The following is a 24,443-nucleotide window of genomic DNA, read 5'->3' on the forward strand; positions in this document are numbered from 1 at the left end:
TGTTTGTTATAATCCTAACACATTGCGTTTGAAGCAGCCCTGGCTCAGGCTAATTGCATGGCTGGATTTCAGCGACTTCAAATAATTCATTATTTTTTTAATTCCCTGATTAAGTAATAATAGCTAGGGCTGGGAACCAAAACTGGTTCCCCATTAGAACAGAATCCAATATACGCTTTTGTGAGAACCCTTTATCATTGTAGACAAAGACTCCATATATAGAAGTATACAGTGGATATAAAAAGTGTACACACCCCGTTAAAATGATAGGTTTTTCTGTTGTTAAAAAATGAGACCACGATAAATAATTTCAAAACTTTTCCCACCTTTAATGTGACCTATAACCTGTACAATTCGATTGAAAACCAAATATCTGTTAGGGGGAAAAACATAAAAAAAAAAAAAAAACGTACAGTAAGCTGGTTGCATAAGTGTGCACACCCTTAAACTAATACTTTGTTGAAGCACCTTTTGATTTAATTACAGCATTCAGTCTTTTTGGGTTCACACCTGCCATCAATTAAAATGACTCTGATTAACCCCAAATAAAGTTCAGACATTTACTCAGTTGCATCTTCCAGCAAAAGCCAGGGTTCACAGAGAGCTTACAAAGAATCAAGGGGATCTCATTGTTGAAAGGTATCAGTCAGGAGAAGGGGACAAAAACATTTCCACAGCATTAGATATACCATGGAGCACAGTGAAGACCGTCATCAAGAAGAAGTGGAGAAAATATGGGACAACAGTGGCATTACCGAGAACTGGGCGTCCCTCCAAAATTGATGAAAAGACAAGATGAAAACTGGTCAGGGAGGCTGCCAAGAGGCCGACAGCAACACTGAAGGAGCTGCAGGAATTTCTGGCAAGTACTGGTTGTGTACTACATGTGACAACAATCTCCTGTATTCTCCATATGTCTGGACTATGAGGTAGGGTCAAAGAAAAACATCCAGGCCTGGCTAAATTTTGCAAAAAAACCCAAAACAAAACCATCAACTCTCCCAAAAGCATGTGGGAAAATGTATTGTGGTCTGATGAAACCAAGGTTGAATTTTTAGGCCACAATTCCAAAAGGTATGCTTGGCGCAAAAACAACACTGCGCATCACCAAAAGAACACCATACCCACGGTGAAGCATGGTGGTGGCAGCATCATGTTTTGGGGTTGTTTTTCTTCAGCTGGAACAGGGGCTTTAGTCAAGGTGGAGGGAATTATGAACAGTTCTAAATACCAGTCAATTTTGGCCCAAAAGCCTTCAGGTGTCTGCTAGAAAGCTGAAGATGAAGAGGAATTTCATCTTTCAGCATGACAGTGACCCCAAAAGTTTTGGAATGGCCCAGACCTAAATCCAATTGAAAATCTGTGGGGTGACCTGAAGAGGGCTGTGCATAAGAGACGCCCTCGCAATCTGACAGATTTGAAGCGCTTTTGCAAGGACGAGTGGGCAAATATTGCCAAGTCTAGATGTGGCAGGCTGATGGACTCCGACCCAAAAAGACTGAATGCTGTAATTAAATCAAAAGGTGCTTCAACAAAGTATTAGTTTAAGGGTGTGGACACTTATGCAACCAGCTTATTGTACGTTTTTTATTTTTTATGTCTTCCCCCCCCAACAAATTTGTTTTTCAGTTGAATTGTTCAGGTTATAGGTGGAAAAAAAAATCAGGAAGGGGTGTGAAAAAGTGTTTGCCCCTTCCTGATTTTTTTTTTTTTTGCATGTTTGTCACACTTAAATGTTTCAGATCATCAAACAAATTTAAATATTAGACAAAGATAACACAAGTAAACACAAAATGCAGTTTTTAAAGGAAGGTTTTCATTATTAAGGGGAAAAAAATTCAAACCTACATGACCGTGTGTGAAAAAGTGATTGCCTTGCCCAACACCCATCCCCATTAAAATATAAATTAACTATGGTTTATCACATCTTTGGAAAGCTGAGTTCAATTTCTCTAGCCGCACCCAGGCCTGATTACTGCCACACCTGTTCTCAATCAAGAAATCACTTAAATAGGACCTGCCTGACAAAGTGAAGTAGACCAAAAGATCCTCAAAAGCTAGACATCATGCTGCGATCCAAAGAAATTCAGGAACAAATGAGAAACAAAGTAATTGAGCTCTGTCAGTCTGGAAAAGGTTATAAAGCCATTTCTAAAGCTTTGGGACTCCAGCAAACCACAGTGAGAGCCATTATCCACAAATGGTGACAACATGGAACAGTGGTGAATCTTCCCACGAGTGGCCGGCCAACCAAAATTACCCCAAGAATGCAGCGACGACTCATCCAAGCGGTCACAAAAGACCCCACAACAACATCCAAAGAGCTGCAGGCCTCACTTGCCTCACTTAAGGTCAGTGTTCATGACTCAACCATAAGAGACTGGGCAAAAATGGCCTGCATGGCAGAGTTCCAAGATGAAAACCACTGCTGAGCAAAAAAACCCATAAAGGCTTGTCTCAGTTTTGCCAGAAAACATCTTGATGATCCCCAAGACTTTTGGGAAAATACTCTGTGGACTGACTAAACAAAAGTTGAACTTTTTGGAAGGTGTATGTTCCATTACATCTGGCGTAAAAGTAACAGCATTTCAGAAAAGGAACATCATACCAACAGTAAAATATGGTGGTGGTAGTGTGAAGGTCTGGGGCTGTTTTGCTGCTTCAGGACCTGGAAGACTTGCTGTGGTAAATGGAACCATGAATTCTGCTGTCTACCAAAAAATCCTGAAGGAGAATGTCCGGCCATCTGTTCGTGACCTCAAACTGAAGCGCACTTGGGTTCTGCAGCAGGACAATGATCCAAAACACACCAGCAAGTCCACCTCTGAATGGCTTAAAAAAAACAAAAGGAAGACTTTGGAGTGGCCTAGTCAAAGTCCTGACCTGAATCCGATTGAGATGCTGTGGCATGACCTTAAAAAGGCGGTTCATGCTCGAAAACTCTCCAATGTGGCTGAATTACAACAATTCTGCAAAGATGAGAGGGCCAAAATTCCTCCACAGCGCTGCAAAAGACTCCTTGCCAGTTATCGCAAACACTTGATTGCAGTTATTGCTGCTAAGGGTAGCCCAACCAGTTATTAGGTTTAGGAGGCAATCACTTTTTCACACAGAGTCATGTAGGTTTGGATTTTTTTTCCCTTAATAATGAAAACTTTCATTTAAAAACTGCATTTTATGTTTACTTGTGTTATCTTTGTATAATATTTAAATTTGTTTGATTATCTGAAACATTTAAGTGTGACAAACGTGCAAAAAAATAAGAAATCAGAAAACTTTTTCACACCACTGTATGTAGCTATCTATCAGGATTTGTCTATGTAACGACGCCACGCATGAATGCAACAGCTTGTCAGTTTGTTTAGATGTAAGCTGGTATGCATGGTTAACATCACAACAGTGTGAAAGATAGTTACAAGTTAGCGTTTGTTATTTAAAGCATGTTGTCCTACCAGTCGAATATGTATTATGACGAGCCCTGACAGTGATATTTAGTGTCTTGTTGTCACTACGCTTTGTAATGTGCCGCGTTGCTAGTTAATTTACATAATTGACTGACTGTAATTATTACAAACACTTGTGATGGCTGTATTTAATTCCAAAAGCATATTGCGTAACTAATTAAAGGGGTACCAAATATAATATATACAGTTGCTGATGTGACAAAGTAACGTATTCTTAAGTATTCTATCAAATTTCTATACTAGAAAACAACGAAATATCTTGGTAATTGTAAATATAATACTTTATACGCTAAACCGCACAAGAGTCGCCATTTTTAAAAGACCGTGACATCAGCGCTGCCCACTGCACTAGCGGAACTCTCCGAAATAGAGGAGATAAGTGTGTAATCACGGCGTCGGGCGCATCAAGTGAAAGCGACAGCTCTGTTGAATCATACGAAGAGATCCCGCAAGACACACTGCAAGCAGGCTATGGCTTAGAAGGGTACCAGTTTGAACCTAGGAGAGGTACTATGTAGTGGAAGTTCATCATGTCTAACTATTAAAGCTATTTTAAGTTCGTTTCTTAAGCCAAGGATTTTTTAAGATGTTACCTTGTTGACAGTTTCGGCGAGAATCTTCCGCCTTCTTCAAAACGGTCACCAGATGTCGAGTGGTGACATGCCTTATCAGCTGATGTTACGCTATGGAGGCGTGAACGTCCTGCCCAATTTGACAGGTAGTTCACGCCTCCTGCCGTCAGGTCGCTCCCCCAGGACACGTCTGGTGACTGTTTTGAAGAAGGCGGAAGATTCTCGCCGAAACTGTCAACAAGGTAACGTCTTAAAAAATCCTTGTCTTAAGAAACGAACTTAAAATAGCTAGGAGAGGTACTCTCGACTCCGGTGATGAAATAAGAGAAGAAAGCTCGGATGACGGCGAGGATGAGACTGATGCTGACCATGGGCATGGCGAGCGTGGGGCGGGGCAGAGCGTCTGCGTGCAGGTGACACGGCGTGGTGCTCGTGCGGAAAATGTAACGTGGAGTTGCTCACGAGTCCAACAGAATTTATTTGCTGCAATGAGATAGGCGCCACCCGTGGACTTGCGAAATCGTCGCAAGAGGCAGAAACAGGTATTTCACACGTGCTATTCCCAACCTCAATGAGCCAACACAACTGGGCACATACATACGTCATGAGTGTTACGCAGAGAAAATGAACGTGCATTCTGATTGGATAAAATTAATATCATGGCGGGCTGTTCAAACTGCGGAAATAGTTTGCTCGAGCTACTTTCAAAACACTATAACTTTCCAACCTTAGAACAAAAAACTTTTGTAAGTCTTGAATAAGGTTCGTTAATGTGTGTTTTATTGTTATATTTACTCTATATATTGCCCTCTGTTCCCCTTTAACTATTCTTGCTACATCGATCAACCTGGCATTTCTTAATGGAATTCAGATGAAATGTCCTTCTCAGTGGTTCTAATGAGAAATTATAAATGTGTGTACTTAGTATTGATTTATTATTTGGTACAGGGATTTTTGTGACCGTGCTATCTGTCCATTCTACTTTTTAGGCCAGCAGTCCTCAGGACCTCCGCTTGTTTTATGAGAAGAATAAGAATCTTAGCCCAAAGTAAGTATCAGGGGTGGAACAGGCTTCTCGTTGTTCTCTTTTTCTTCCTCTGATCACACCACATCTGTCTCTCTCGCTCTCTTTCTGTGTGTTTAGCATTCCCAGAGAGACATCCAGCCACCTGAGGCACTTGCTTCTGGGCCTACTGCAGAGGAACCATAAGGACCGCATGGATTTTGGTTCGTGTTGCGTCTTAGGTTTTTATGTTTGCGTGTATCTTCCTGTTTTTAATCCGAGTGATTGTAATTATTGTATGATGTGCGATTTTAGATGAGTTCTTCAAGCACCCTTTCCTCGAGGCAAGCTCCACCATGAAGAAGTGTGAGTCTCTTTTTTCTGTCCATATATATATATATATCTATCATAATGTTTATTAATTATGTGAAAATATATTTTGTGGATATTATTCTTTTATTATTTAGATTAAATGCAGACTTTAGATTCTTTGTTATTATGGTGTTTTTTAAAAATCTATCTCACAAAGTAGACAAGATAGTAATAGCGGTGTGTGTGTGTGTTCACAGCTGCACCGGTGACCCTGACCTGCTTTCCCAGCTCAGGTTCAGCAAGCTCATGTAGCAGCTCCTCCACCTCACACCTCGCTTCTCCTCCTGTAAGTGTGTGTGTGTGCGCGCACTACTTTTTCAGAGCAGCCCCTTCGTGTGATCTCTCTGCTAGGCAGTCTCTTGTGATCCCAGGGGTTTTTCTAGAAAAATTTAGTATGAGGGCGCTCACCATGGCGAGGGAGCGAAGCGACCGGGGGGGAGATGGTGCCGGTTGTCCATCTCCCCCCCCCCCCCCCCCCCTTCCGCTGTGCGAAGCCTTTGAAAAATTGAGGCTACAATGGGACATTCTGAGGCTATCTGACAGGGAAATTGTAACAAATTGTCAACATTGAAAAAAAGTAATCATCTTCTGCCCCGGACAGTCTTTGGCTTTCTTCCGTTTCGTGCCGCGGGATGACATCTTTAAATGCCCAAGTGTCAACAAAAACAACTCGCGAACTTCTGTCAAAAACTCCCGCGCCGGTGGGTGAAAGGTCATTCAGTCTCGAGAAATCTCGCTCTACAAGTCAGCTGACCTTGTATGTAACCCATGTCAAATCTCGCGAGATCAGCCGCGACAAGTAAACAACATGGCGCCTCAGTCTGGAAAACGCCAATTCGGATTGTTTTTGCACCGTCTGGCAGTGTATCTACTATGATTGGAATGTTTTTGGAGTAATTATAACGTATTTGATGATCAGACACATTGTCACGTGGTGTTGCTGGGATGTTTTCACGGAGAAAAGATCGTTTTGAGAAAGATGGCATGTTGTGCAGTAGCATACAAGTGCATGGCCTAAGTGTGACTTGGGGTTCAATCGGCATTTCGGTAAGAGGGCGCAGCGCCCCTGTTCCCCGGTTTAGACGAAAGCCTGGATCCTGTGCATTTTTCATTAGAATAGTAAGCAATTGTTGCTGTTCTAGTGTGACGATACAGTGCACATCTTGAGTGAACAGTGATCATATCGATAAATATATGTACATCGATACAAATAATTCAGTTATTCAAGAATTAGTTTTGTTTTTGGTTTTTTTGTAAATTTTGTTGTAGCCAATATAAGCTGGCTAGAGATATTAAATCAAGGTATGTCTTGGATGTTAAGGTTGATGGTGTTGTCCAGCATTGTGATTATGATTAGGATGATGATGCATTCACTTTTGCTGTCACTGTCACCTTTCCTTTTATTTTTTTAAATGTTTTTTTTTTTTTTACGTTAGTTGAAAATGAACACAAATATAACCCCACAGTTCTTGTTTGTGAATTTGGAGCTGAAAAACCAGCTTTTTCTTTCTCTTTCAATTAAATTAACTCGAAGCCTGCTTGTCAAAAAAAAAAAATTACAACAGTTGTAATAGCCCAAAGCATAACTACGTCATCACTTATTTACCGCAGTGCATTGTGGGGGATAGCCGGGGTCGGTAGTTGAGCGATATGACGGATGTCAGATTAATTTTACGTGAGAGCGATGTGAGAGGAGTGATTTTGCCGTGCTCTGTCATGGAAGACAATGAAATTGGTGATTTAAAGAGGTGGATAACATGTCGAGGGTTTACAGCAGGAAAATCGGAATCCAAATCAAGCTTGGTGAAGAAGGTAGAAGTCTAGACCGAGTCTACCACACTGCACAACAACAACATCAAATCTTAGAATGTCTTATTTCTGAGGACGTATATTGCACCAGCTAAACTTTATCGAGAAAACAAATCTATCTGAATATCGGGAATTGGCACGGAGTAGCGCTCTTATGGGGGATTCGTGGGCGAATAATGGTCTGAGTGATAAATGAGTGATTTGTTAAATAAAACTTGATATCAGGGAACATTACCAAAAAAAAAAAATCCATGGAAACTCGCTGATCTGCTGTGTCATGTTCAGTACAAATGCATTTTCTTCAATAAATGCTGCTAGTGAGATACACTGAACATTATACATACCCGAAAAAGAACCCTTTGTGGTTGGGGAGTTTTATTGGTCTGACGGGCTCGTTTGGCTGCCAAGTGCTTCAGCATGTTGAGAGGTTTCTTTGTTTTACAGGCTTTGGAATATCGCTAGTTTCAGACGATGAACAGTGCCGATTGTTATCTTCTATAACCAAAAGCCGCTCCACAGACCATGGAAATATTGCTGGGTCACAGTTTAAGTATGTCTTTTTCCCACCAGAGCTACAAACACTTGTCCATTTTGATTCAGTTCGAAGGTTTTCGTTGCGCTAATTAAACTTATCCATTTCTTTCTTCTCTTCAACTGGCAGCTGATAAAATCTCAAATTAGTTGTTCTTTTTGTTGGGGAGAGACAGTAAGGCACACAGCTATACACTTTAGGCACGGTTAAAACTGGTTCGACAGAACAATGCAGTGTTTGACAAAGGTGAAAGTAAACAAGCTGACCCCGGGTATCACCCATAATGTATTGCAGTAAACAAGCGATGATGTAGTTATGGGTTAGGGTCATTATATCTCTGAATTTGCAGCAGTCCCTTGGTGAGATCCAGCAGAATCGAGCCAAAGCGTTGGCCTCCCCTACCCAGGATTCTCCAGGCTTCTTGCTGAAGGATTCGGCTGGTGGTGGAGGAAGCAGTAAGAACTCTTCCTGCGACACGGACGACTTTGTCATGGTTCCGGCTCATTTTCCCAGTACGTGAAATTTTTTTGCTCTTCCTTCATCATTTTACTCAATAACAGCATGGGAGGCAACAGTCTGTGAATACATGACTCAGACTATTTCTTATTTTTGATCCTTCTCAACTCTCTCTCTCTCTCTTTGTCTGTCAAGGTGAGCTCACATGTGAAATGACTTCAGGGAAGGTGCTGCAGGATAGTCTTATGTATAGTGGGTGAGAAACTTGTCTTTATCCCTCACCTCTTATATCTTATCAATGCTTGAGAGCATATTCTGTGTAATGCATACAGCACTCTTCACTCTTCATGTGTCTGAGTCAGTAAACTAATGTATTTTTTTTTTAAAGTTGTTTTGTCTTCGTTCTGCAACAGGAGTTCTCTTCTTGCGTCTGGAAGTCAGGGCAATCAGGCTAAGTCTCTTCCACGCTCGCCCTCTTGTAGTAGTTCTACAGCACCGGCAGGGTAAGTCAGGTCAAGTTCAACCCGCAACATCAGACATTTTAGCCTGCAACAATCACAAAAAAGGCCCGCGAAATCCTGGGGGGACTGATAAAGGATGATAATCTTCACAGTTGACGCTATCCAACTAGCTATTAGGGATGAGCGAGTATAGCAGTATCTGTATCCGTTAACCATATGAATTATCTGTATCCGTACTCGGAGTGGGTGGGGCCTAACACGGAAGTGGGTCTGGTTGTCTGGCTTTAACCAGTATGTTATTTTAAGCATGCAGTTGATATGGGTTGATCAGAAATTGTTATACTTATTGCTGATTAGAAAACTATTTACAGGACAGCATCAGCATTGAGCTTCAGATCAATGGTTTTGATCACGATAGCAAACGAACTATTTACAGAACAAGTTTTGCAACGATGAATACAACACATGCGGTTGCAATTATGAAATTAAATGTAATGAACAAGAGTTTTCATACTCAACATAACTTTCTTTTTTTAACTTTTAATTTTTTTATGATCAGTGTGATCTTTTATTTTTTTTTGGTTCTTTTTTTTATTTCCACACCAGGTGTGTGTGTGTGTGTGTGTGTGCAAGAAAATGTCAGACACAATGCGTGAAGTAAAAAAAAAAAAAAAACAACTGTTTTTAACCAACAGTTAAACGACATTTTAAACGACGCTGTGTGAGGATTTTCATTCAGTCCGAGCACAGATATTGACTCTTATTACTCGTATAATACTCGTACTCGGCAAAAGTGCTTTATCCGTACCGGATAATCGTTTCAGCCGAGTATCTGGCTCAACTCTACTAGCTATTATAAGCTAACCTGACAGGAAGTTGCATGTGAAAATATTTAGTTTGTTAGATTGATGTTAGCAAAGTAACATGAGCTAACCTGATAGGATTTCTAAAAAACGATTTTAAATCATACTTAATCTTTATCAGTTATGTTAGTTATCGGGCGAGAATGCTCGGTAATGATGCGGTAAAAATTCAGACGAATTTATTTCGGCACTCTTCAGTCACACTGCACTACAGCAGTGCATTTTTAAGGATGAGAGGTTTTTTTTTTTAAGTGCATCTTTTCGTGATGAGGCTGAGAAAGGTGCAGTAGCTAATGCTTTGCAGTTGCTCAATCACTATTGATCAATGTGTCACTCACTTGGTGTTCACTTAAATCAGCCCAAGCTGTTTTTGTTGACAGTCAGGTCAGTTTGAAGCTTAGCAGTAGCAAAGTCATTTATAAATAACGTTCTTCTCTTTCTAAGTGGTTCTCATGAATGAGGTCTCTTGGAAGGTATTGATTTTATCGATCAGACTCCTGCATCTCGCTGTGCCTGGTTTCTTCTTTCTTTGTTCTCTCTGCCCTGCCGTCTCCTCACCCTTTCTTTCTCTCACTTTCAGCAGGCCTCCTGAACACTCTTTGAGTAACTGTAGTAACTATGGACAGTCCGTGCCCATTCCAGTGCCCACACAAGTTCACAACTATCAGCGCATGGAGCAGAACCTGCACTCTCCCAGCCAGGACAGCTCCCCACGGTGAGTACAGAACCAACATCACTTATCAAATTTTATTCAAAGTTTTATTATATTTGTAGGCAAAAAGAACACATTGGGTGTTTAAGGGTGACAAGCAGTGTTTAGTTTATTTGATTCGATGCTGAGAAAATCGCAGTCGCTCTGTGATGTGCGAAACGAAATGCTCTGCTGAGCTGTGTGTGTGTTGTGTAGGTGCACTCCAGTGCGGCGGTGCAGCAGTGGCAGTCCCCTTGGTTGTGTACGACGCGAGACAGGACCGTCTCCTCCTCATCACTCGGCCATCACCGCCCGTAGACTGTCTGCAGGAGGCGTCAAACCCCTCCAGCTCTCCCCACAGGGTGAGGAGTACTTTCTAGTGCCCAAGGATTTATCAAGTTGCACTTACCAGACAGGTTAATTAAATTAACTGTAGTCCCATGTTATCACTATTTCCACTGCCAAGCAAGCTGGACTGTATTTATGTCCTGACCCTCAGGGACTATGGTCAAAGTCAATGGGACAATGGTACCAAGCAACCTGAGTTGCGATATATAGAGCTAAAAATGGTGCAGATCATTGATTGGTCCAACAAAGTCTTCACACATTTGTTTTGGACTTCTGGATTTAAGAGGCAACACAAATTTTTCCAGCAGTAACTGTTCCTAGATTCAGTTTTGTCATGATATCTTGTAGCGTTTTGTGTTTCTTGCCCGCAAATTTGGCCATTTTGAAGTTAAACTGAATCCTAAATATCACTCAACATAATAGAATTGTGCACCCTGTATCATGGACTACATAGTATAAAATGTCGATAATATATATTTTTTTGTCTTCAACACAACAGAGATCCTTATTTATGCTTTCATGACATTGAAGGTTGACTCGTATAACATGCTTCTTTGGTTTGCCAAAGCATGAACTTCTGAAACTTCAGTGTGTTCTTAATACCGCTGCTCGGCTTCTAACGTATACTCGTGAATTTGATGATCTCGGTCCAATATTTAAGCAACTTCATTGGTTACCAGTAGAGAAACGTATCCACGTCAAGATTCTACTTCTGGTCTTCAAAGGGTTGCATGGTCTTGCGCGTGGTTATATCAGTGTTGCTCTCCAGCTCTATGTCCCACACTTAGATCTTTTAAAGCCAGTGGATTACCATCTTAAGATATATGGCTATCATTCTTTTGCTTTTGCTGTGCCTCACCTCTGGAACACATTATCCTTAGACATTAGATCTTGTGACTCTCACTCTCTCTCTCTCTCTTTTCAAGTCAAAACTTAAGATTCATCTATTTAGAACTTAATATTATTATCTCTTATTGCCCATCATATAGAGATCTTGCAGTCACGTGACCGGAAAGTACACAGCCGCCATCTTGTCGGTCAAAAACACAGCTGAATATTGCTGCACTCGTGTACAGAATGGATCAATTTCAACCGACGGACTACACGGCTCATTTTTCTAATGAACAGATAACTACATATATGTCTAAAATAAACGATCTACAGATTAGTGACCCTTATGGCTTACCGGACGTAGTTTTCACGACCGTGTCAGTGGATGTTGAACTGCCAGCGGAATACCCAGATGTGTATAATTACCTCATCAACTTTCCCTCGCTGTTCAGTGGTGAAGCACTGCGTGCTTATAAATCTCTGGACAGTTATCTTTACAGAAATTCAGGATTTGTCAGCGACTCAGATGTGGCATCTTGTAAACAAGAAAATAACAATCCTCATTGGATGGGTAAGTCACTTCAGTATTGAGTATAGCACTGACCAGCCAATTATAGAATAGAATAAGGTAATTCCAGCTGTAATTCCAAATTGTCCGTCTTGTATACCATGGATCTGGCGTTGGAGAAGTAGAGGCTTAGCAGTGGAGATTTGAGTGGCTGTTTTCTGAGCTTAGTCAACAGGCCGGTGCACCGTCCTGGATTTCGCGCATGCGCAGTAGGCTTGGTAGGACAAATCCAAGAGGTAGGATAACTTTACAGAACACCGTCTCTGCAGCCTCGCTTTTGCTTCCGCTCCCGACGACGCCTCCTTCGCTTTGCTTCCGATAACAATCCACGGAGACCCCGCTGGTCTCGCTATCTCGTCCGGAATGTTGTGCATGCGATGGAAATCGCTACAAACCGTCATTTTCTGCTGGAAACCAATGTCCAGTAAGTCCATATGGTTGTAGTGGATATTGAAGTCCGGTACAGACCAATAACACGCAAAAATACACACAAAAAACATAAAAAACGTGCGCAGGTAGGGAGAGCTTGTAGCCACAGCCGTTGTAGTAGAATTGTATATAGTAGGGTTTTCCAGAAGAAAAGGTAGAAGTAAAAGCAGAAGTAGAAGGCGGAAATATGGCGTTTGACCGACAAGATGGCGTCTGTCACAATCTGGATCGGCTGTGACGTCACATGCAAGTGCTCCATTGTATATTTAGCGCTCAGAACTCTTTCGCTACGAGCGCTTTATAAGTATTTTTTGTTGTTTTGTTGTTGTAATACTGATGCTGATAATTAATGCATCATTACTTTTTTTTTTAAAGATATTTTTTGGGCTTTTTTCACCTTTATTGGATAGGACAGTGTAGAGACAGGAAATGAGCGGGAGAGAGAGACGGGGAGGGATCGGGAAATGACCTCGGGCCGGAATCGAACCCGGGTCCCCGGATCCATGGTATGGCGCCCCATCCACCCGAGCCACGACGCCCCCATTAATGCATCATTACTAAGGGCCTCTGCATGCTCTTGCGACAAGGCTTTCGCAGATAGCTTTTCGCAGACAGTTGTAATTTATCGTTGAGCGGGGAGTAATAGGCATGCGCGATGTTATTCACCACCACAACGCAAGGGGGCGCGAAGTCGCAAAATCGCTAGGAGTAGTTGGTGGGTGTGGTTAGTGGAGTGTTTATCCTCCGGTTACTTATAATGACTAGAACTGGAGTCATATAGATGTACGTACTTCCTCACTTCCTCGATCAACCGCTCTTCGTGCTGCTCCATCTTCGCTCGTGTTTTTAAAAATGGTGGTCGTGAAAACAAACCAAATCGGGAAAGTAGGGAAGCGGAAGTGCGTGTACAGCGGATGTAGAGTGGACCAATCAGAGCCCTCTTGTCTGCGACGCTGTCTGCGAGGCTTCTGCGGTGGTCACAATTTTTGGGAGGTGCACGCAGAGCGTCTGCGAAGGGGGGGGCTACGCAGACGCCATCTGCGAGGACTGCGTTGTCAGCATAAATTGGCCTTAAATCGGTGTTCTAAAATATCTGCTTGAAACGCTTTGATATTTTGTCGCAAGATGCCAATAATGATGGCTGGAGTTAGGATATCTTTTTTTTTTTTTTTCTTTAAATCACCTCTGAAATAATTGTTCATGTATCTCATCTCATCTCATCATCTCTAGCCGCTTTATCCTTCTACAGGGTCACAGGCAAGCTGGAGCCTATCCCAGCTGACTACGGGCGAAAGGCGGGGTACACCCTGGACAAGTCGCCAGGTCATCACAGGGCTGACACATAGACACAGACAACCATTCACACTCACATTCACACCTACGGTCAATTTAGAGTCACCAGTTAACCTAACCTGCATGTCTTTGGACTGTGGGGGAAACCGGAGCACCCGGAGGAAACCCACGCGGACACGGGGAGAACATGCAAACTCCACACAGAAAGGCCCTCGCCGGCCCCGGGGCTCGAACCCAGGACCTTCTTGCTGTGAGGCGACAGCGCTAACCACTACACCACCGTGCCACCCTTGTTCATGTATTAACCATAAAATGTAAAATCGCCCAGATCTGATTGTTCATTATTCTTGCGCTGTTTTTGAGCCTTATTTTGCTAAATTATTCATGCTGAGAGCTTATAGCGTGGTGTGGTATGTCTGTGTTTGCCCTTTATATGCTGTGCACACTTCCGCTGTCACAATTCAGACTGTTTTGAAATCTGCCATGCAAGCCCAAACAGAAGGTCTGCATTTCTCAAAGCTCCCTACAGCTTTTTTTTTCATAATTCACCTTCCCTCCAGCCTGCATCATGCTGTTATTTACATCAGCGCAAACTCACCCAAGACCTTTTTTTTTTTTTTCTATCTCTTTCTCCCCCTTCTTATTTTCCAGCTTTCCAGCTACCCGATGCTAAGTCCAGATCCAGGCAGCATGGGCTGGGCTCACGCCTCCATAGCGCCCCCTGCCTGCTGGAGGCCGCTGGCGGCTGCAGGCAGACGATCAGGAAACAGCACTCGGACCCCATGGCCTCCCCGCAGGGAGGCACAATGGCCCTGAGGCCCCTCCATTCCTCTCCCCGACTCAGTGAGCTGATGCAGCGCAGTCCTTTACCCACCATCCTGGGATCACCATCAAGAGTATGTAGCTGTTCTGTTCAGCCAAAGCTATTGAAGTGAAAATGTAAACTCTGAATTTTTTTGGATGGCACGGTTTCATTTCATTATCACTACATTGCCAGCTTTCCACTGTTTTAGTAGTGTCTGTTTTTGTTTTTTCCTCTAACTGCTAATTGTGATCTTTGACAGTATTTTTTTAATCACTTACTGCTACATAACGTGCATTTTATTAAATTCAAACTTGTTTTGCTCTAATTTATCACATGATCATCACACGACCATCATAACAAAACAGTTCTATCGATTGCAGTTAATTTAATTTTTAGCTATATTAAAGTTTGTAGCCTGGAGCTGATCCATCCAGTGACGTACACTAAGGGTAAAATAATGTGGTAAAATAATAATTTTTTTTTTGTTCCTTTCTGCCTGCTAGGATTTTCTTGTTTGCATTGTTGGCAGCTCTGAATTCTGTTCTCGTTTTTTGCCCTCAGGCTATGTCCCCATTCGAGTTCCCAAAGCCACCCAGCTCACCAAACATGGTGACATTTCTGACTCAGCAGGGTTTAGTTTTCCCTTCATCAAGAGAATCGGGCATGCCTGGCACTTTCCAGCCTGAGGACGCCAAGCCTTTTGGAAGGTAGTAGCTGAAACCATGTTTTGGGAAATCAGACTTTTTTTTTTTAATACCCCTGCTCCGAAAGAGGAGGAGGGGGTATACACCCTTTTTCTCAGCAACCACAAATCATAGCCACTTGGTACCAAACTTCAGCTTGGAGTTCTATACCGTGTATACCGTTTTCAGGTCTGTCGCACATCAACTTCCTGTTTACTGACTTAGGCTACATCCACACGACAACGGCAATGAGATGTTATTAAAAAAATATCGCGTCCACATGGGCAACTGATCAGTAAAATATCAGGTCCATATGGCAACGCAACGCTTGCTGAAAACGATGCAATACACATGCCACACCTCTAGGTGCGCTGTAAGACGGTCCCATCGGAGACACCAGAACAATAGAAGAAGTAAGGACGCATGCGCATAAACTATTATGCGCGAGACTTCATATTAGCCACAAAGTCAGAAAAATCTGTTCGTAAAATTACGTTATAATGACCAAATACAATGAAAAGTATTTTTCCAGTCTCACCTGTGAAAGGTAATCCCATGTGATCTCGTTTGGACGGTAAACCTGTTGGTACAGTTAAACGCAGCACATGAATGAGGCATCTTTATTCTCCGCTTTGACCCATCCAATATGGCGGCGAGGATGACGTATGATTCTACGCGGAAAGCGGCGTCTTTAATGGTCCGGAATAAATTGAATGCTACACGTTGATGGATTAATTTGTTCTTCTACGCCCTTTTTGAGGAATGTATTGTAGGACTTAAACCAACATCTGAAGAGGTGAGATCGCTCCTTTTTTTTCCCTATTTTTGCTGGCGGGATTGACTCTCTCTCTCTCTCTCTCTCTCTCTCTCTCTCTCTCTCTCTCTCACTTTGCACCATTACACAATAAATATTCACAGTGAAAATATTTTGTAAGCGCGTTTCATGAACCAAGTTATAGGATTTGTCGACAACTCGCATCGAGTTCGTTACACTTCTACCCGGCGTGAAGCACATGTGGTTGTGACGTCATCGTAAACAAATCCGTTCTACTCATCCAGACGACTTCGCAACGGCGCCGTTGCCAGATCTTTCCACTCTGGAACCCGTTCTCAAAAGATTTCGTTTTGGGGCACCCAAAACGCCAGTGCCGTGTGGACGCCAGGCCGAAACGATAAACAATTTTATCAGATTCACCTGAATCCGTTGCCGTGTGGACAGGGCCTCAATGTATTTACGAAACATCTAGGGTGGATTTACAAAATTTTAATAACATTTTTCTCAGCGACTACAAATCACACCTGCTTGATATTTGGTACGGAACTTCAGCTTGGGGTTCTATACCTTGTAGACCATTTTCAGGTCTGTCACACATCAACTTCCTGTTTACTGACTGAATGTATTTACGAAACATATAGGGTGGATTTACAGAATTTTCCTAACACTTTTCTCAGCAACTGCAAATCACAACTGCTTGATATTTGGTACCGAGCTTCAGCTTGGAGTTCTATACCGTGTATACCGTTTTCAGATCTGTCGCACATCGACTTCCTGTTTACCAGCTGAATGTATTTATGAAACGTATAGGGTGGATTTTGACACTATTTCAAGAAGCAAAATGCTATTTCAAAATGACAGTTTACCAGAATGTTATTTGAAATCCCTGGGGAGAGACGCTGCTGTTTACTTATTTATTTCAGGGTTAATTATTTGTTGAAGTCAACATTCATAATAAGTGTCCTATTCCTTCGATTGCTTGTGTTCTGATATAAGCGAGAGCGGAGGGATATGCAAGTGAGCAGTAGCTCACAGTTGATCTTGTTTTTTACTCACTTCTTTGAATCCTCCTCCTTCATTTCCTCACTCATCCCTGTCCTTTGTGTTTCCAGGTCGCAGAGCTCTGGCCGACTGTCGGACATGCTACTGATGGCGGCATTCGGGGGACAGCTGGGAGACAGAGGCAGCATGGAGAACCTTAGTGCTGACAGAGCAATCGACATCACAGGTTAGAACTCCCATGATTGACAGAAGTGTATCAGCAAGTCAAACAGTTTATTGTTGACTGTTAAAACAGTAGATTGAGTCAATCTGAGTCAGTATGATCTTACGGTAAAGCAGTTTTGTTTGTCTGAACGCTTCATAACCTCTTACAAGATTACACAAGGCATACTGTTTGAGATAAATACATGACTGATTATTTATTGTACATGAGCGTTTGTGGAAGTTCAGCATAACAGTGGCAGATTTTATGATTTAAAAGGTTCGATGATCTTGACCATTGAAGTTGTGCAGTGCAAGTTTTTTTTTTTTTTTTTCCTAGATAAATCAGAATAACAAAATTTTCAAGATTTTTTCCCGTGTACATTAATTTAACAATAAAAAGAAAAAATATACAGTGCCCTCCACGGTTATTGGCACCCTTTGTAAAGATTAGCAAAGCCTGGGTCACAACCGGACGTACAATTTTTTGGCCGTGCGATTTTTGGCGTTTCCCAAATCGCTGCGTTTTTTTTTTTTTTTGTTCGTGGAGAAAGACGCACGTTGGCCGTAAGTTTGTCTTGCAACCTGAAAAAAACCTAAGCACCCGTAGAGTTTGTTTGACATGACAAAGAACCTCTGCAGCCGGTCTACGGCTCGAAAATCAGCACGTCACACGCACGCCCTCCGTGCGTTTCTTGCGTTTTTTGCACGTAGACTGGCCGTAGGAGCACGTACGGCCGGTTGTGACCGAGGCTTAAAAAGGGTTAGGAAAAAATCCACCTTTTGGTGATGTCACTTCATCTTACACTGGGGAAAAAAAAAAAAAAGAAAAATCCAACCATTATTTGAAATAAATTTATTCAGGGAAAAACAAATCCATCATCAAGAAATAATTATTTTCGGGGGCGTTGTGGCTCAGGTGGATAAGGCGCCATACCATAAATCTGGGGACCCGGGTTCGATTCCGACCCGAGGTCGTTTCCCGATCCCTCCCCATCTCTCTCTCTCTCCCACTCATTTCCTGTCTCTACACTGTCCTATCCAATAAAGGTGAAAAAAGCCCAAAAAAAATCTTTAAAAAAAAGAAATAATTATTTTCAGCAAAAACCCAAGTGCACATTGACACAAAATTATTTAGCTATTGAATTGATCTAAATGATGTCATGATGTTTAAAAAAAAATAACAAAAATTATTGAAATGAATGAGCAGTCGGCAAAAAAAAATGCATAATATAGGTCAAAATAGCTTTAAAAAAATAACCACCAAAGTATTTTAGATTATGATGAAAACCATAGCTGTGTCTGAAATCACGCACTCATTCATTCACTACTCCCTACTCACTATCGAGGGAATTACTATATAGAGGACTATATAGTGAGCTTATTAGTAAAATGAAAAGAAAAGAAAGGGAAAAAAACACTTTCAGACACTACTCCACCGCGTCGTTATTTACGTCATTACCATCACGCAATTAAAACGTACCAGATCAGTCGACTGGTGGGTTTTCAAAATAATAAATTAATTTATTTTTGTGATAAATCCATATTATACTGAGCGTATAATTTCCCACATTAATAAATACAAAGTACTTTGTGTCTGTTGCATCTTTCAGTTCTTTTAAATCAAGGCTGAATACTTTTTCTTCTTTGCCGCTGCCTTTTATTAAATCAAATTTGAGGTTTGTGATTAATTCCTCGCTCTGCACTGTAACTTTTATTCTTGTATTTTATCTGTCTTATTCTATTGTAGCTTCTTTTCTGTTCTCTTACTATTTGTAATGGTACTTGAATGTCCGTTTATAATGTGTTTCTTCCTCCGTCCATTCACCCCAGCACACTACAATGTTATTACCATTTCTTCCTCCGTCCATTCACCCCAACACACTAGAATATTATTACCATTTTCGCAAGAAAAAACAAACGACTGCTATACTCAATCTAAAATACTTGATGCTCCTTATGAAACAACTTTTTACAGCTTTTCTTTCAGCACGGCTGCAATGCATGATATTGCTTGGTTAGTGACCATCGGTCGTACACTACTTTTCATGGTGCATTGTGGGATACTATTGCCGCTTTTCCACTACCAACGCGGCTGAGTCGGGCTGAGCCGTGCCATGCTGAGTCGGGCTGAGTCGAGCCGAGTGGGGCTGTTGGAGTCGCATTTCGACTACAACCGCGCTGAACCGTGCTGGCTGGAAGCGGGTGGACACATTGGGTGGAGTTAGCGAAAGTGGGTGGACGTCACGTGATGTCGTTAGGCGGCGCAAACAGTGACATCAGTGATCTTTTAAGCGGTAGTCTCACGACCCGGATAGTAAACAATAAACATGGAGTCGTTAGTGTTGCTGGTCTTGGTGCTGTGGCTTGTTGTCACCGACAACGCCAACACATACTGGCAAGAGCGTATAGATGAGGCGAGGCACATAAGGCTTCAGAAATTCTCGTAATTCGTAATTCTTCTTCTTCCGGGTTTACAGTGTTTACAGATCCCAGCGTGCTCGCGGGGCGTGTGTGGGCATGTGAGGACACTCCTCCTCACCAATCAGTGCACAGGCGAGTGTCTCCTCACGCCCCTAGCCCCACTCAGCTCGGTTTGGCTCGCTTCAGCCCCACTCCAAAACCGTGCGAGTTTTGGGGGCTGAGCAGGGCTGAAGCGAGCTGAGTCGTGCTGTTCTGAGGTGGTCAAAACGCGAGCCGTGTCGGGCTGAAGTGAGCTGAAGCGAGCTGAAAAAGGGTAGTGGAAAAGGGCCATATGAGTCCACTATATAGGGTGTAATAATTTTCACTATACATTCGGACAGCACTACAAAATGGCGAACTCGATTCCACTATGTAGTGAGTGATTTTGGACACAGGGCATGACTGCAGGCACGTAACTCACGGCGGTAGATGGAGTAGGATGAGTAACTGTTCCAACTGCTCCACAGCGCCTGCTGCTGGTGGGACCATGGTGGTGGGCTCAGGCAGTCCAGCCCGAGTGGTGTTCACTGTGGGTTCTCCACCCAGTGGAGGAACACCACCCCACACCTCTCGTTCCAGAAAATTCTCGGGTGAGTCCGATATTTTTTAGTTATTTTTTTCCCCCCAGTCATCTTTTTCAGTCTCAGTTTTGTGTGTCTTTATATGGAAGTGTACAACCTCACACACGCACATGAGAGCAAAGGTCTGCATGTTCGTTGTTGTTGTCGTAGTAGTGACATGGATTATATTTACTGTGTACTAATCAAGAACAATCCGTAAGCCGATATCATGATTAGAAGTTAGAATGGCTATAACTGCTTGACGTGTCGTTTTCTCTAATTGATCATGCAGCATGCTCCTCAAACTCGGTCAGTCCCGTGGGGTCTCTCACCAGCCGTTACCCTCAGACAGGCATGTGTTTGGATGGTTTTGAGGGCTCATCCAGTCCCCGTTACAGTCTCACTGACCCCATCTCAGCAAACTTTGAGGGTGCTGTGATGTTTGAGGCCCCCGAGCTCCCAGAAGAAACACTAATGGAGGTAAATATGCGTCAGGAATTTCTTTAAAATAAGCTTTTGATGATTAATTAGTTCTTGAGTTGACTATGACAGTTAGAAACGTTAGACAGCAAGGTATACACACTGCTTGCAAAGCTACATGGCTGCCATTCCAAATGGATTGTAGGTGTTGTGATGTTTCAAAGCATTCCTGATAAGAAAAATAATAATAATTGAAATATGTAAAACAGGGTTCCCTCTGGGTTCTGAAAAATATTCTCCACTTCTTTTTTTTTTTTTTCCTTGAAAAATCAAGTCAAAGCAATTTTCTTCACTTCGTCTGCAGTTTTTCCTTAGTTACCGACTTATCAAAGTGGACTTAATGCAGATTTATACCAACCAAACTGACGTAATTTAAATACTTGTACAGAAACAGCTAGGCTTCTTCATTACATATTGAATTTGGGCTCCACTCCAGCCTCTGATAAGAAGGACTTGATTTTGGGCGCCCTGCGCACCAGCAAGCTAAAATAAACCTCTTTAGTTTGAGCTTACTGAAGGATATTTGAGCAGGGGATTATTCAAAAGAGAGATTAGGACTCTCCTTACCTTTTACTTCAACACACAACTTGATTTACAATTGAACAGAGTAGAGAAGAGTCTTGGACCAACCAACCAACAGTGAAGGAATCTGAATTTGCCAATTTATGAACCGAACACAGAACGACACGGCATATGTCCACCGCAGGGACTCAACACGCCACGCTCCCCGAAACAAACAGCGCTTCAGTCGCTTGCCGACTGACAGCACTTTCACGTTGGCCATTTTATTTTTTTAATAACTGACACAGTCCGATGTGCTCAGGGACAGTAGGGGCTCCGAGTGTGCCTCCCCCATGGATGTTTCGGCCCTTAAATCGTCTTCAGTGCTTGAAGAAGCCTGCCCAAAAAACTTCATCAGCTTCGACTGCACCATTGTTCAGTTCGTGCAGAGATAATTACATCACCACACCAGATGTACTGTGATTGGTCAATAGCTTGGCGCTCATGTGGTCATTATGTGGAGTCGATTTTTCTTTTTTTCTTTTTTTATTGGTCACAAAAACATGCTCGTTGTTTACACTCTGGCTTCCCGTCGTCTCTATGGAATCAATTTTGTGCCAAAATGTTCATACAATACTTTTGAAATATCAAACAAAAACGATAAATCAGAATTCAAAATAAATAAATAAAAAGGTAAAAAAATTTTTTAGACTGGCAAACAGATTATTCGTGTAATCGTGCAAAATATTAGTCTATTACTCTTCAGAAACCTTTTATTTTTGTTCCGCGTCTTTCTCAGTTCTGTTTGACGTAATTTATTTTGGTTGCAATTCCAGCTTTCTCGTTTGCGCTCCCTGACTTTCTGCTTGCAGTTTTGGCACAAACTTGACATGTGGGTGGGCTGTCCAGGAATGCATTCCCATTGGCTAACTTGTGTTTGACTGACAGCTACGCTCAGCCATTCCCTACTCGGATTCTGGCGGACTGTTTGACGAGTGACCGATCCATTGACGGTAAACAAGGACCGAGTGGACTTCAGTGGCGACTATGATATTGAATTAATTCAACAAAGTGTAAGTACGGGACAAATGTGTTGTATGTGTTGCAGTAGTACACATTATGCAGGCGTGTTTAACGTTAGCAAGACAGCTATTATATTGCATAGTGGAGCTAAGGCTAACATTTGACTTGCCACGAAACACCTGCATAATGTGCACTACTGCAACACACAACACATTTGTCCTGTACTTACACTTTGTTGAATTAATTCAGTATCATAGTCGCCACTGAAGTCCACTCGATCCTTGTTTACCATCAATGGATCGGTCACTCGTCAAACAGTCCGCCAGAATCCGAGTAGGGAATGGCTGAGCGTAGCTGTCAGTCAAACACAAGTTAGCCAATGGGAATGCATTCCTGGACAGCCCACCCACACGTCAAGTTTGTGCCAAAACTGCAAGCAAAAAGTCAGGGAGCGCAAACGAGAAAGCTGGAATCGCAACCAAAATAAATGACGTCAGGCAAAACTGAGAAAGACATGGAACAAAAATAAAAGGTTTCTGAAGAGTAATAGACTGATATTTTGCACGATTACACGAATAATTTGTTTGCCAGTCTAAAAAAAATTGACTTTTTTTTTTTTTTTTTAAATTTTGATTTATCGTTTTTGTTTGATATTTCAAAAGTATTGTAAGAACATTTTGGCACAAAATTGATTCCATACGTCTCTTCACTGCGGTTAGATTTCAGCAAACGGAGGGATTTCTAGAAAAGATGACTTGTGATAAAAATGACAAATTCGTCACTGTCACGACTGTTAGTAATTTTCTCTTCATCACTGCTGGATTATATTCGTCAGTGACGAGTGCCAACGGGAACCCTGGTAAAAGAATAAAGCACAGCAATTTGCCAATTATTGATTTTCTTAAATTCGCTAAAGAATAACAGTTATTAGTTACAGCTGTACCTCTGACATATTCATTTGCCTCTGCTAAATTAACATAACAATTACATACGTTTTTCATTTTGTTGATGGAGCGAGTCTGGCATACAAGTCCCTGTGTAAGTTGTTAGGATAGAAATAATAGTGTTCTAGTAGGAAGAGCGCCTTATTATAAACCGTGCTTTTATTTAAAAAAAAAAAAAAGGCATCAACACCTTCTGACCAATCAGAATCGAGACTTAAACGGCTCTATGGTATAATACACACAATACATCATATTATTCCACAAAATTGAGTCGTACATGAGCTGATAGCTGATGAGGCGCGTAGCACCGAGTCGGCTATAAACCATGTACGACGAGATTGAGCGGAATAACTGTTTTGTTCTATCCACATTCACTGGATTTTGAGAAACGGAGCATTTTTCTTTTTACTTTTTGCAAATTCGATAAATAGAAACTTTTATACAAAGCATCCGACAAAATAATTTCCGCTTAGAATGGAAACAATCCGGCGGAATGACAGGAACAATTTGTGAAAAATGCGATAATAATAATTCTTGAAAAATAAAAAAAAGCTCCGTTCTCACCATCAGTTTTATTCCATATTTTGTTGCTTTTGTATTTTTTGTGGGTTTTGTTTTCAAGTAGAGTTTTATTTCGTCCTCGGTTAAATTGAGCAACATGCTCTGCTGTTTTGTTTTTCTCTACTCACGGTATATGAGCTGATATCCTAGTAGTAGAGTAGCCATTTTTGTCTTTTTTTTTTTTTTTTCTCTGCAGCAGGAGCACACAGAGATTTTACAGCAGCTCCGGTTCACACTGGATTTTGCTCACTGTTTGGTGGAGGTGGCAGCGTCGAGAAGTGGAGAGGGTGGAAGAGCTGAACAGCCCTCAAGCTGCCTACACCAGCAAGAAAGTGTTGTGGCTGACCAGATCAGCTCTCTGAGCCGCGAGTGGAGGTACACGTGCACACACGCACGCGCAGGAAAACAATCAGTGAAGTTTCATTCCTGTCATACCACAGCAATTTGCCAGCATGCACATTGTTCTATTAATTAAACAGAACATCATTCAGTCACTTAGCCTCTCCTTATTTATGTCTCTTGAAGTTAAAGGAACAGTCCACCGTACTTCCATAATGAAATATGCTCTTATCTGAATTGAGACGAGCTGCTCCGTACCTCTCTGAGCTTTGCGCGACCTCCCAGTCAGTCAAACGCGCTGTCACTCCTGTTAGCAATGTAGCTAGGCTCAGTATGGCCAATGGTATTTTTTGGGGCTGTAGTTAGATGCGACCAAACTCTTCCGCGTTTTTCCTGTTTACATAGGTTTATATG

At 42.0% G+C, this 24,443-nt stretch overlaps 1 protein-coding gene across 4 annotated transcripts in view; it reads left to right on the forward strand.

Annotated features, from left to right (window-relative positions):
• ulk1b (unc-51 like autophagy activating kinase 1) overlaps positions 1-24,443 on the forward strand; it is a 77,328-nt gene that overhangs the window by 35,396 nt on the left and 17,489 nt on the right. The window contains exons 9-23 of one of the 4 annotated variants that reach the window (XM_060935518.1): positions 5,026-5,084; positions 5,181-5,263; positions 5,355-5,405; positions 5,609-5,697; positions 8,102-8,264; positions 8,404-8,464; positions 8,622-8,711; positions 10,116-10,247; positions 10,440-10,585; positions 14,344-14,588; positions 15,059-15,204; positions 17,068-17,183; positions 20,089-20,211; positions 20,474-20,661; positions 23,887-24,065. In XM_060935518.1, the coding sequence (XP_060791501.1) occupies positions 5,026-5,084; positions 5,181-5,263; positions 5,355-5,405; positions 5,609-5,697; positions 8,102-8,264; positions 8,404-8,464; positions 8,622-8,711; positions 10,116-10,247; positions 10,440-10,585; positions 14,344-14,588; positions 15,059-15,204; positions 17,068-17,183; positions 20,089-20,211; positions 20,474-20,661; positions 23,887-24,065 (1,871 nt within the window). Of the gene's footprint in view, positions 1-5,025; positions 5,085-5,180; positions 5,264-5,354; positions 5,406-5,608; positions 5,698-8,101; positions 8,265-8,403; positions 8,465-8,621; positions 8,712-10,112; positions 10,248-10,439; positions 10,586-14,343; positions 14,589-15,058; positions 15,205-17,067; positions 17,184-20,088; positions 20,212-20,473; positions 20,662-23,886; positions 24,066-24,443 lie in introns of all 4 variants that reach the window. The other 3 variants (XM_060935517.1, XM_060935519.1, XM_060935521.1) reach the window with 3 other exon arrangements.

This window comes from Neoarius graeffei, chromosome 12 (genome assembly GCF_027579695.1).
Source record: "Neoarius graeffei isolate fNeoGra1 chromosome 12, fNeoGra1.pri, whole genome shotgun sequence".
Classification (NCBI taxonomy): Eukaryota; Metazoa; Chordata; class Actinopteri; order Siluriformes; family Ariidae; genus Neoarius; species Neoarius graeffei.